This window comes from Microchirus variegatus, assembly GCF_963457635.1.
Source record: "Microchirus variegatus genome assembly, chromosome: 7".
Lineage (NCBI taxonomy): Eukaryota > Metazoa > Chordata > Actinopteri > Pleuronectiformes > Soleidae > Microchirus > Microchirus variegatus.
Genome location: NC_139808.1, coordinates 27,143,596 through 27,157,668, shown reverse-complemented (window position 1 = coordinate 27,157,668; position 14,073 = coordinate 27,143,596). Strand labels below are relative to the sequence as shown.

At 41.0% G+C, this 14,073-nt stretch overlaps 2 protein-coding genes across 2 annotated transcripts; both read left to right on the top strand.

Moving 5' to 3' along the window:
• Positions 1-1,088: 1,088 nt before the first annotated feature.
• On the top strand, positions 1,089-3,285 carry LOC310929297 (protein c-Fos-like; the record flags this gene model as incomplete). Its single annotated transcript, XM_083892019.1, has 4 exons — positions 1,089-1,241; positions 1,881-2,090; positions 2,440-2,547; positions 2,635-3,285. 4 exons carry the CDS (start codon positions 1,089-1,091, stop codon positions 3,283-3,285), a joined length of 1,122 nt encoding a protein of 373 aa, XP_083748145.1.
• Positions 3,286-5,761: 2,476 nt separating this feature from the next.
• LOC310929183 (jun dimerization protein 2-like) lies at positions 5,762-10,616 on the top strand. The gene is made up of 4 exons (XM_083891904.1): positions 5,762-5,877; positions 8,405-8,622; positions 9,728-9,832; positions 9,916-10,616. Exons 1-4 carry the CDS (start codon positions 5,790-5,792, stop codon positions 10,102-10,104), a joined length of 600 nt encoding a protein of 199 aa, XP_083748030.1. The 5' UTR covers positions 5,762-5,789; the 3' UTR covers positions 10,105-10,616.
• Positions 10,617-14,073: the final 3,457 nt, after the last annotated feature.

The window sequence follows — 14,073 nt, the reverse complement described above, 5'->3', positions numbered from 1 at the left end:
CAGTTTATTTCATGGCTGCCATTTTAGCATCACTCTGGGAAAAGTGTTCTCAGTAACACCTGTAGTGTAATATCAGTATAATAGCTTTTTATTGTCTTATTTTCCATATTTACACGACAGGAAACACGTGGTTTCATTGAACAACGTGTCCACAAACATGAAAACACACTGACAAAGCTGTTAGAGCAGCTGTGGTGCGTTCACTTGCCTCCTTCAGGATGATCCTGCTGCTGCTGCTGTTGTTGTCAAATATCGAACCCCCCTCTTCCCCCCACTTCCGGGTCACGTCACATGACTTCTCCCCCTCCTCCCCCTCTTCCCCCTCCTCTTCCACCTCCTCCAGAGTAAACAAAATTCAGCAGCAGATTCCTATCTTTATCTTGGGGGGGGGGGGGGGGCGGAATTAGTAAAGGTTTTTTATAAACAAAGCCTTTTATTTTATTGTATTTAATTAACATTTATGCTCAATTGTTGACCCCCAAAACCAGAATAAATACATCCATGAATGAATGAATGAATATGTATGAATGCACCAGAGGATGGAATGGTTTCATTCATGTTTTTTTTTTATAAATAGGCGCACGCGGCGCACGCGCCGAACGAGCGCAGCTGCATTCATTCATATCAAGATGATAGACGCCGAGGATGTTTTATGGAATGTGACAAAATGACTGTGAGTGACAATAAAAACACGAGTATAACGCACATATATATATATATTTATATATATATTTGACACTGACATGTATATAGAGCTGCGTGGCTGTCAGTGCCTCCTCCCTCCTCCTCCTCCTCCCTCCCTCCCTCCCTCCTCCGCCCCCCCCCTCCTCCGCCTGTGAATGGTACAGTCTTTGTTCATTCATAAAATTCTCGCAGAGCACAAAAGGAGGGGCTTTGCATTCTCGTCGGTCCAGTTGCCAGGTATATACCTGGAGGAGAGAGCCCCGCGGAAGGCCGGCGTTCATTGTCATTGATTGGGGATTTATTTATTTATTTATCATTCATTCATTGTTGTTGTTTATTTGTGTCTACATTCATTCATTCATTCTCATCCATCCCCCCTTTTCTCCCTCCTCCACCTGGTGGTGATGTTTCACATCAACCTGACGCCCGGGATTATGGATTCAGTCTGTGGCACAAGCCGCTCTCCTGCTCCTGTTGTCGGGACACTGAAGACGCCAGAGGATGAGGCGAGCTCTCCATCCTCCTCCTCCTCCTCCTCCTCAGAGAGCAACGCAAAGGTAGGATCAGCATTTTTTAAATTCATATTATAATGTAAAAAAAGAGAAATATATATATATAATACATATTAACCTGCAACCCAGATGTATCTTTTATGTAATCCTTATTTTGTGGTGATGTGGTGGAAGGGGGAGGGGCTGGAGATGATTGACAGTGTTTAAATTTGCCGGATGCAATTAATTAATTAATTAATTAATTAATTTTAAAAAATAACATTTTTTTTTTTTTTTTTTCAATGACCCACGCATGATCTGTGATGAGAGCGAGATGTGTGGGTGTTTTGCTCAGTGGGTTCGTCTTCTTATGATTCCCGACATCCTGGGACCAAAATGTGAGGGAGGAGGAGGGAGGATGAGGAGGAGGAGGGAGGATGAGGGAGGATGAGGAGGAGAGCGTGTCGATGCAGCGGTTCATTGAGAAAAATAAATCCATTCAGGAGACTCCACAGCAGCCCTGCGTCAGTGCTGACGTCAGACACAATGAGAAAGTCAAATAGCCTATCGATGTGCAAGGAGGGGGGTGGATGTTTGGGGGGTGAAGCTATTTCTGGTTACAGGTGTATCTCTACAAAATAAAACACAACAACTCATCATGCATTCACAGCAAATTAATTAGTTCTCATTTCCATTTTTTTCCAGGACGTCTGTCAAGACGCTCCATTTGTGCCGACGGTCACTGCCATATCCTCCACCCCGGATTTCCAGTGGATGGTCCAGCCTACGATTATCACATCCATCTCCCCGTCTCTTAGCAGCAACCAGGCCGCTGAACCCCATCAGACGACGACGGCGATAACAACACCCAAAGCAAAGGGCAAAAATGCTGCCAGGAAGGGGAAACCCGAGCAGGTAAGCTTTCCCTCTGATGACGTCCAGAAAAACAACCGTGTACATTCACATATTAGTGCCATGAATTCCCATCGTGCACCAGTGCTGCTGCTGCTGCTGCTGTGCACGCTCCCCTCCTCTCTCGCCTCATGCTTTGCTTGTGTTGCCTTCCTCTCCCAGTCCATTTATATTCAGGTCACACAGCAAGTCTGCAACAATCGTCTATTTTTAGACGCATTGCAGCGAGGAAAAAAAAACACATGCTTTTTGCCATTTCTCAGAAGGCAGAGCCGGCGACAGACGCGGTGCACGGCTGCCGGCAGGTAAAAATGGCCGGATCCTTCACTCAATTATTAATTTTGTGTCCCAGCTCTCTCCAGAGGAGGAGGAGAAGAAGAGGGTCAGGAGGGAGAGGAATAAGATGGCTGCAGCAAAGTGTCGCAACAGACGGAGGGAACTCACCGACACACTGCAAACTGTGAGTAAACAGGTTTGATTCATTCTCTGTGTGTGTGCAGCCACAGCTGTGTGTGTGTGTGTGTGTGATGTTTGGATGTGTCTGCAGGAGACGGACACCCTGGAGGAGGAGAAGTCAGCCCTGGAGACGGAGATCGCCAACCTCCTGAAGGAGAAGGAGCGCCTGGAGTTCATCCTGGCCACTCACAAGCCGCTGTGCCAAATGTCAGAGGAGCTGGAGGCGATTTTCCACGAGCCGCCGTCCTGCCCAGACGTGGACCTACCCCCAGAGGACGGCGCCCAGGAAGCCCCTTCACTCCAGGACATGGACGTCTCCAGCGACCCGTCCACGGCCATCTCCGGCAACTCCAACATCCTGCTCTGCGCCAGCGCCGAAATCAACATCTGCGACCTGGAGCCCTCCCTGGACATGAAGGAGGGCCTGCTGGACAGCATGCTGCCCACTTTGGAAGAAAAGACGCCCCTGGAGACGGCTCGCTCCGTGCCAGACATAGACCTGAGCAGCTCTCTGGGCCTCTCCGACTGGGAGACCCTGTACAAGTCGGTGTCCGGCGACCTGGAGCCTCTGAGCACTCCCGTGGTGACCTCCACGCCCACGTGCAGCAGCTACATGTCCATGTTCACGTTCGCGTGTCCCGAGCTGGACTCTGTCCCCGAGGGACTGGACAGCCACAAAGGTGGAGGAGCCAAAGCCGAGTCGGTCGACCTCCTCAACTCTCCGACTCTCCTCGCCTTATAATGAGCTCCCTGATCAACACTGCAGAAAGGACCACAGATAACCAAACACACAGTGATGTAGCTGAAAGCATGGCTTTTTATTCCAAACCACAGGGAACTGGAACAAAAACAAAAAAGCATGCTGAGGAATTCCAAAATGAACACTCAGAGCTCATATTTATCCGATCTGCTCGTAGATCTAACGGCGTAACGTGGAACTTTAAATGTTATGGTTATGGTTTCGTGTGTTTTTCCGGTGTCAGTGGTTGCGTATATAGATGTCGTGTTTTACATCATCGTTCGTCCATGTTCATTACCTCAATGTCATCAGCTGTGGTTTGACCTCATTGTTGCAATGTTTGAAAGTTTTCCATGAAAACATCTAGTGCTATATATATATACACAAATATATATATACATATATATAAATATACATAATGTGTATCTTATCAAGATGTAACTTATGGTTTATTTTTTTACCTTTCAGATTTTGACTTATTTCAGAAGAAAAAAACGACCTAAAAATGAGCATTTGATTGCTTCTCTATGCTGCTGAATACTGAACAATAAATCTACAGTCAGAGTGTTTGTTTGCTGCTGCTGGTCCTGGTTCTGGTTCTGGTTCTGGTTCTTAAAAAGGTCAAATATTAAAATTGGCAAATTGGACGTTCAACAAAATTCCAAGAAATGAACTTTATTTATTCTTATACAGGTAGAATATTACTCAAAAATCACCTGCAATATGCAAAAATACAATGTTCAACATGATTATATTGTTATTTAATAGATATAAGTGTGTTTTGTTGCATTGTTTACGTCATTTATTTAATTTTTTAACCACAAATGATCAGAGTAAGTAAAATATGGCACAAAGTTCACTTTAGAAATATGCAAAATTCAACGATTATAGCTTTTTAAAGAGTTATGTTTCAGTGTTTTGTTTGTTTTTGTATAGTATAAGTATAACACAACATTGATTTGAGTAAATATATGCAAAATACAATGTTATTTGCAGTGTTTCACATGAGTATAGTGGTTTGTTTTATAGCCTGTGGTTGACATGAGTGAACTTTTATTTTGTAATAATAATAATAATCAAAATAATGAAGCACAGTTCAGCTGAAACTGTTTTGTTTGCTTGTTTATTTTGGATCACTCATTCAAATGCAAGCTGATCATGATATTTGCATTTGATTATAATACAGTTCGCTTTTATTTTGTAGTAGTCAACAAGGAAGCACATTTAATGCGTTTTGTTGTTTATTTATTGAATGTTTCACAGACACAGCAAGATAAAACACAGTAATACATAACATTTATTGCAGAAAATGTGCAAAATACAATGATGTTTGCAGTGTTTAATGTCATTATAGTGTTTTTTATAGCCCACAATTACAATGACTTAGCTTTTATTTTGTAGCAGTCAACAAGGAAGCACATTTAATGTGTTTTTTTGTTTATTTATTGAATGTTTCACAGACACAGCAAGATAAAATACAGTAATACACAACATTTATCACAGAACTGTGCAAAATACAATGATGTTTGCAGCGTTTTATTTTGTAGTAGCAAACAAGGAAGCACATTTAAGGTGGAATGTTTTTGTTTATTTATTTATTGAATGTTTCATACTCAGACACAATATAACAGAGAAAAAAGATAAAATACAATATTTATCATGAGTATAGTGTTTTTATAACCCACAATTACAATGACTTAATTGTCACAATATGCTTTTATTTTGTAGCAGTCAACAAGGAAGCACATTTAAGGTTTTTGTTGTTTATTTATTTAATATACTAAGATGAAATACAGTATTTCACAACATTTAACACAGAAATGTGCATAATATAATCATGTTTGCGGCCTTTTATTTTGTAGTAGCGAACAAGGAAGCACATTTAAGGTTTTTGTTGTTTATTTATTTAATATTTTAAGATGAAATACAGTATTTCACAACATTTAACACAGAAATGTGCATAATATAATCATGTTTGCGGCCTTTTATTTTGTAGTAGCGAACAAGGAAGCACATTTAAGGTGGAATGTTAGCCCATTTAAGGTGGAATGTTTTTGTTTATTTATATTTATTGAATGTTTCATACTCAGACACAGCATCGCATTGATAAGAAAAAGATCATATATAACATTTATCACAGAAATGTGGCAAAATACACTGAGGTTTGCAGAGTTTAAGGCGATTATAGTGTTTTGTTTGTGTGTTTATTTGCTGTTTAGTTGTGACAGAGGCAGTGGTGCATTATTAGCAGTGCAGGCCTCCTCCTCCTCCCCCTCTTCCTCCTCCTCCTCCTCTTCCATCTGGAGTCCCACTGTGCAGCAGTTTGCTGCCTCAGTGTTTCTTGATGGGAGGAGCGGTGCGACTTCCCCACTTCTGCTCCCACTATGTACTTTTACATCCCTGCTGCTGCTGCTGCTGCTGCTGCTTACGTTTGGCTGGCATAGCCATAATTTCCGCATTCCCGAATCCTCCCAGATTGGGATCACGTTGAAACAAAAATCGGGCTGATGCAACGGTTCCCACTTTTTAAAATCTACTCTCGACCCTCGGCTGACCAGAAGAGAGGACATCTGTTGCACCTGGGATCAAAGTCAGGTCAGTGAAACCAAAAAAAGTCGAGAAGAAGAAGTAGAAGAAGAAGAAGATGGCTCTTCTGTTCTTTTCTTCTGTTCACATGCTCAATAGTTTATTGGCGCCACGCACAGGACAAACACAAGCTGTGCGTGTCCTTCTCGCTTACACATTTCTGCGACTTTTACGCATTTTGCGGTCTTCCACATCCCCTCTCTCTTTCTCTCTCTCTGTGTGTGTGTGTGCGTGTGTGTGTTAATCCCACATGGAAGCTGTGCACAATTCAGAACAAAATGTTCCCCCCCTTTTTTTTGGTGTAGTCCAGCGCACACAGTCGTCAGAAAATCGCGCTTTTATTGACGCAAATGTGTGCGGTAGTAGTGCGCACATTCACGTTAAAGCAGCGGCGGCGGCGGCTCTCACATGGACACAGACAAAAGTTACGTAAGAAACAATGTTGCCGCACTGGTGCAAAAACTTCCGCTTTCAAGTTGACTTGCGCCTGTATGACACACACACACACACACACACACACACACACACACACACACACACTGTGCTTTTACTCCACAGTTTATTCCTTCAACTGTCATTTCAAACAACACAACTGGCAACTGACAATGTTTGAGTTTATTCTCACTCCTAAAAGAAGAGATTAGTTAAGTGTCCGAGTGTTTAATCCTCCTGTTATTACTGTTAATACACCGTTAAAGGAATTTAAACCTCGACAAAATCATCATAATTCTAATTATTTCCCCATGTTTATGTGTCGGATGGTATTTTAAGTGTCTTTGTTGACTTCCTATATAGCCCTATAGATACGGTCATATAGGAGTGTTTTGGCGCTTTTCCACTACGCGGTCCCGCCACGGCTCGACTTGGCTTTTCCATTAGTGATAGTACCCGTTACTTTGTTTAGTGGCAATGCTCCAAGCGAACTGATGCGTGACATCATCAGACCGCCGTCCACTGATTGGTCAGAGTGTCGTCACAGGAATCGAACCGAACAGTGCAGAAACTGTGGATCCGTTAAAAAGACTTCACATCGCTTAAAAAACGTCAGTTTAGCTCCAACAATTAGCGAAAGAAATGTTGTAAATCTGGTGTCTGGTGTATTTAGCGACAGCACTGCTAGCATCACAAACCCTGGTGCCGGCGTATTTCAGTTCAGTGACTGATTGTGTCATGGAGGAAGCACTGAACAAATCTTTTTAATGAACTGATTCTAATGATTCAGTTACACTGAAAACACCGAAAAGTCACTAGTTTAACGTAGTCACGGCAGTTTCATGCAGCGGTGCAACGATGACTTCGCCCACGTTGAAGTACGATAATAGTAATGGAAAACAAACTAAACTGCTGAGGCGAGCTGGGCCAATTTTTTGGTCAAATTTTGGACCATTTTTGGGAAACATTTTGGACTTTTTTGGGGGACTTATTGGTCAAATTTTGGACAGAATTTTTTTGGTCAAATTTTGGACGACATGCCATCGTCTGACTTTTTGAGGTACGAATTAAACAGTGCCGAGGCGAGCCGGGACTATGCATATGCGGAAAAGCACCAATACATACAGTCTGCAGTCTCACCACTAGATGTCACTAATTCTTACACACTGGACCTTTTCTAAAACCAGGAACATTTATGTCAAATAGTAATTATCTTATTTCTCTGAGAGATTATGAGCGGAAGGGATTTAGAGTAAATGCATGGTAAATTCTTGCGTAAACAAAAACGACCACGAGAAACAATAACGCAGTCTCATGCAGTCGTAATAATGATGTGTTTATTCCTGCAGTGTGGGACTCAAAGGTGAGTAATTGACCTTTCATTGTCGTGTGTGTGGCGTCGTCACGTGGTTTTAGAAAATCTGCTGAGCTGTCGCGGTCATTTCCTGTGTCTTTGTTTCCCTTCGGTCTCTTATTTTTTTAAATGAAGATGAAGGCTCTCTGTTTTTGTGAATACTTTGAAAACATCATCATTTTGAGCTTTTATTTGAACATTTCCTGGACCAAACAACAAAGTTTATGCATAGATTATGAAAATAATTTTTAGTCCGAGCCCTAATCTTAAATGAAAACTGCTAAGGTTTGCGCTCTTGTGTTAATGTAATGCCGTATCGTTCATTTTTCCCTCTGACGTTGGGTGTAATGAGCAGGAAAAACCTCCTCTAATGGGTATTTCTTGGCAATGGTTGGCTTTAGTTCCCCCTGGAATACGGTGGAATGTGTCTGTCTGCATTCTTTACACATTGCTGTTTTTTGGGGAGGGATTAAATAATGTAAATGGTAGGATATTCATTCATCCAGGGGAAAAATAAGTCAAATATAACCATTGACAAATGGCCTGTGCAGTGAGAGCAGCCTCAGCATCCAGCTCCTGTAACAGACCGGTAATTCATCATCACACTGAACCACGGAGCAGTGCACCTTGAGCTAAAATGCCATCCCAAGGCCTTTAAACAAATGGCAGTTCACATAAAGGATGTCTATTTTTCTATGAACAGAGTTCTTCCATGTCAAACTAACCGTCCTCCATTTTCTCCCTCTATAGCTGCGGTCACGACCGAGTCTGACGCGATGCCAGGACAAATCCCAGATCCCTCTGTGACAGCAGGCTCGCTGCCCAGCCTGGGCCCACTGGCCGGGATCTCGGCCACCACGCTCACCGACGAGCTGAAATTCGGCGACCTGCAGGAGTTTGGGACCATGCTCTCGCCGCTGCACTTCCTGGACAGTCTAGGGAAACGGCCCCTAGCCATCAAAACAGAGGTGTGGGACACATGCATCCCCTCATTCTGTGTACCAATGTGCTTTAGGGTTTACTGAGGTCTGGTTTTTATGGAAGCCAGAGAATCACAACACAAGTGTCCTGATTTTGCACATTGAGAGACAAAGATACACTGAGAGACTCAACATTCTATAGTATGACGTTTTGGTCAAAATTTGGATACTTTTTTTGGTCAAATTTTGGACGACATGCTATGACTTTTTGGTCATATTTTGGACCAACTTTTTTGGACTATTTTGACAAATTTTGACAGAATTTTTGTGGACTTTTTGGTCAAATTTTGGACGACATGCTATAGTATGACTTTTTTGTCAAATTTGAAATTTTTTGGTCAAATTTTGGATGACATGCTATGCCTTTTTGGTCAAATTTTGGACCAGATTTTTCAGGATTTTTTGACTTTTTTTTTTAACTTATTTTGGTCAAATTTTGGACGACATGCTATTGTCTGACTTTTTGGTCAAATTTTGAACCAAATTTTTTTGTTTGTTGGTCAAATGTTGGACAACATGCTATAGTATGACATTTTTGTCAAATTTTGGAAAAACATTTTCTTATTTTGGTCAAATTTCAAATTTAACATGCAAAATCTGTTGTTTGTGTACATCTGTTGTGTTTTCCTTCATTTTCAATGGTTTAAAAAACCCTATTTTAACATGTAGCAAATTGTAAAAGACTGCCATATATTGGAAGTTAATCCAGAAAAATAGGCAAAAACACTTAGTTTTCTCTAGGAATGTCCCGTAACTAAGTGCTTTTGCCCATTTTTCCATTCTTTTGTGGCTAAAGATAAGCAAAAAAGGGTGTTAAAGGATTAACGGTAATGTTTGCTTAATCAACTGGACCACCTAGTGGCCACAGAGGGGTTTGTTACTCAACAATTCACAATTTAATTGTTGAATATTAGTTGTGTGTTCTTTACAAAGTAAAAACAAATGTAATACACGTGCGTGTGCCACAATTTATTTTATTCTTATCAAAATCCAACTTTATGCCACTAAATCCTACACATTGGTCTCATGGTTGTTGTGTGTTCATGCTAACTACAATTTTTAAACTTTTTTTCTTCCTTGCACTGGATTCTAGAGAGACGAAGAAGCTGTGCGGAGGAGCCGAAGGCGAGAGAAAAACAAAGTGGCTGCGGCTCGATGTCGAAACAAAAAGAAAGAGAGGACGGATTATCTTCAAAAGGTGAGACAACAGCCTCACCTGGAACAAATCCCTGAATCACTATTTCCCACCATCACATTGTAACTGCTCTCTCTCTGTGACAGGAGTCAGAGCGATTAGAGATGCTGAACTCTGACCTCAAAGCCCAGATCGAGGAGCTGAAGCTGGAGAGGCAGCAGCTCATCCTCATGCTCAACCGCCACCGCCCAACGTGCATCGTCAGGACGGACAGCGTGAAAACCCCGGAGAGCGAGGCCAACCCGCTGCTGCAGCAGCTGGACGCCCAAGAGTGACACGCTTTAAATCAAGAAATAATGACAGTCGAGAGGACACGGCACTTAGATTTGGGGCCACGACGGAGACGGAGGAGGAGGACGTGAAAACCCCGAAGACGCAGAGCATTAAAGCACATTAACGGCCACACCAGTGGCCTCTGTTATAGCAGGTAAAACTTATGTACTTTCCCCTGTAGCTGTCATTTTGGTGATCAGTGAAGTTAAAAAAACACATTATTTCACACCTTTTTATATATATTTTTAACACATTTCCTTACTTTTTTATAGTTTTGAATCAGCCAACGATAGAAATAAAACAAATAACCCACTACTGAATCACACAGTGATATTAAATCAGTAGTTTTAGTCATTAATAATTTGAGTTACTTACAATAATAACAACAATAATAATAATAATAATAATAATATAAAGCTGAAACCTAAGTGCTACATTTTATTTTTAGGTTTTATAGCTGTTAGCTTGTAGCCACTGAACTGTATGGCGTTTAATTTAGTGAATTTTGACTGAAACGGGGGCAGTTTTGGAGGGAAATAGTGTCTCGACGTCATCAAATAATAACAATACCTATGTTTTGGCGCAGGCGTCATGTATGCACAGATTTATATATATATATGTATGGACTGTTTACAACATACTTTATTTTCTCTTATCATTTTTGTTACTACCGATATGTGTTTTATACTTTTGTATATCGTATATTATATATACATATATGCATATAAGCTATCACATTTTGTATTTCCTTATGTAATAAATGTGTAGTTTCTTTTTGTACTGGGTGGTTTTTGTTTGTTTGTTTGTTTGTTTCTTACAAAACTGGGAAAACAATATTGACAAAATGTCTGGTAAAGGACGCCATCTGGTGTCCTGTACCAGAACTACACAACTATTTTTATATGATTTTTAAAAAATTATTTTATTTTATTATATTTTTTGTAGACAGATACATATATACACATATATACATACACCTATATAGATACACATAAACAATATATACATATATATATACACACACATACATATATACACATATATACACACACACATATACCCTTTATAATGTTTTTTAGTAGATTTAAAAAAAAAAAAAGAATAAACTACACAATAACAATAAAACTATAAAGTGTGTAAAATGCACTGCGTCCCATTAATGAATTAAAATTATTTATATATATACATATATATATAAAATCAAGGGCAATGGAGGTACTATATGGTTCCTTGCCCCTCTATGGTATATATATATATAAGCTGCTGGAAAGACAAATAACCAAAGTAAAGTACATATATGTGATATTTTTTTTGTACAGTAATGAAGTATTTGTACTTCGTTACATTACACTGATTCACACGCTGAGCTCTCGACAGACTCGTCTGTAAATAAACAAACACGTGGCAAACACCCGAGGTAACACCTGCAGCTTCTGGTTCTCCAAATCTTAAGTGTTGTCACAGTAAAGCTTCAAAGTTTGGTTCCTTGAGATGTGCAAGATAAAAAGGGAAGTTATTAAACCCAAGGCTGGGAATTAATGGACTGACCTCCCCTATAAAGGAATAAGTAGGACAATCCAATAATTGACTTGGTCACATGGATCGTTCTTGTGCAGAAGCACAGGTGTCACTGATATAACACTAACAATGTATATTTCTTGTATATATATATACAAGAAATACACAAAGTGATTTAAACTGAGTTATTTTTTAGAACATTTAAGTTCCTATAGTTTCCCTGCTCCAACACACCTGACTGATTCCAGCACCTTACCATAATTAGATATCTGAGATATAGACCCATAGATGCAGGAGATGGATTTCGGACAATAAGCTCAGTTTGTACCAATAGAAGGCACAAAGTATAACAAGTCACTCATGTTTGGTTGGTTCAAGAGGAGAACTGGACTGAAAATAGTTCACTCTTCCATCCAGTTCTTCCTCTTCACTTCTGATGGAGTGGAAAACAACTCCAGGTTTTTAAAACTCCCCTGACCTCACCCCCACTGGTCAGACAAGAAGAAGAACATGTTTTTAGTTTATCAAGAACATTTCTGAGTCTTTCTTGCCTCTTATCTGAGCAGCTGGGTGGAGTGAAAGTATTGGAGGTAGGATTGGAAGGGGGGGAGGGGGTACAGCTCAGCTCAGCTCAGCTCAAGTATTGAATGAACTTCTGATAAGAGCTCAGTCTTCTCCTCCTCCTCAACAGAGAAATCTGAAAATATCTCAGTGTCTGCTTGTTTACATGGAACGAAAGTGATACTTGATTTTTGTATTCTCACTTCTGTAATTCCAGTCCTTTTGAGAAGTTGCTGTTGTATGATTATTATTATTACTTTTTAGCCAGAATAATGGTAGATGACGCGCGGCTCTCACAGGACTCCAAGGATGCCAGAGAACCAGACGCCACGGACCAAGTCCCGAACGGTGACAGCGGCTCCGCGGACGCGACGCGCCTGTACAAGAGGCGCTGGCTGATCGTGTTCCTCTTCAGCTTCTACTCGCTGAGCAACGCGTACCAGTGGATCCAGTACGGCATCATCAGCAACATCGTCATGAAGCTGTACACCGTGGACGCCTTCGCCGTGGACTGGCTGTCCATGGTCTACATGCTCACCTACATTCCCTTCATATTCCCGGTCACCTGGCTCCTGGACAAGAAAGGGCTGCGCGTCACGGCGCTCCTGGCCAGCGCGCTCAACTGCGCCGGGACGTGGATTAAAGTCGCCAGCGCCAGACCAGACCTGTTCGCCGTGACCATGTTCGGACAGTTCACGAGCGCCCTGGCGCAGGTGTTCATCCTCGGGATGCCCTCGCGCCTGGCGTCGGTGTGGTTCGGCGCCAATGAGGTGTCCACCGCCTGCTCCATTGGAGTGTTTGGGAACCAGGTGAGTCCATGGCGCTGCGTAATTAGACATTTCCCCGTTTGTGTTTTTCGTGCCAGATTACGTCTAATCTCACTGGCATTGATCACATGTAATCCCATCAGTAAGACTGAAAGGATGGATGTTATAATGATAGAAGATTATTCTAATTAAAAGTGTGATTGGGATCATTTAAAGATATAAGGAGTCAACTATAGCTCCTTTATTTTCCACCCTGTTGTGTCTCATTTGCATTTTTTCCTTTAGTTTATGTTAAAACTCCTCGCGACTCTTGCCTTTTTTAAATTTTATTCCACCCTGTGTTGTATTTGACTGTTTTATTATTTGCATATTTTGCTTTATTCAAAGTTAAAACAGGTATTATAGCTGTTGTATTTGGTTTATTTAAAAAAAAAAAAAAGCATGTATATATGCTTTTATTTTGAAGCGCGTTGAGCTGCAATCCTTGTATGAAAGGTGCTATACAAATAAAGTGTATTATTATTAATACACTCTTAGAAATAAGGGTTCCGAAAGGGTTCTTCTGCAAGGGCTGAGGTTCTACCTGGAACCATTTGCTTCTGAAAAAGGGTTTTTCAAGGGTTCTTGATAACACTAATGATCCAGATAACACTAATGATCCAGAGAACCCTTTAAAACCCCTTTCCTGAATAAAGGGTTTTAAAAGGGTTCTTGGTGGAACCCTCTAAAAAGGTTTCTCCTATGAGGACAAGCCGAAAAACCTTATATGTTTCTACTTTGCACTTTTATTTCTAACACTGACTTGGCTGCTTGTCGTAAAGAGTCAGTAAGTAATCTATGGAAAAAGAAAGAAGAAATAAGAACTTCTGGAACCATTTATCCACGTCGCCAGTGCTTCAGTTGAAAATGTCATACAAAAGAATAAACACGAGAACTTGAGTTCAGTCCCACACTAATGAACCTTTTCTCTGCATCAGTCGAACAGGAAAAACACACAAACTTCATGTAAATCACATCATCTGCATTCTAACACCATATAAAAATTGCTCAGTATCAGGATGGTTCCATTGTTAGTGTTATATCAGTGACACCTGTGCTTCTGCACAAGAACGATCCATGTGACCA

Excerpts from the sequence above, each read along its gene's own strand:
- LOC310929183 (XM_083891904.1), top strand. The coding sequence starts at position 5,790 with ATGCAACGGTTCCCACTTTTTAAAATCTACTCTCGACCCTCGGCTGAC. Across the intron at positions 5,878-8,404 it reads GCACCTGGGATCAAAGTCAG|CTGCGGTCACGACCGAGTCT; the intron begins GTCAGTGAAACC and ends CTCCCTCTATAG. Across the intron at positions 9,833-9,915 it reads GGACGGATTATCTTCAAAAG|GAGTCAGAGCGATTAGAGAT; the intron begins GTGAGACAACAG and ends TCTCTGTGACAG.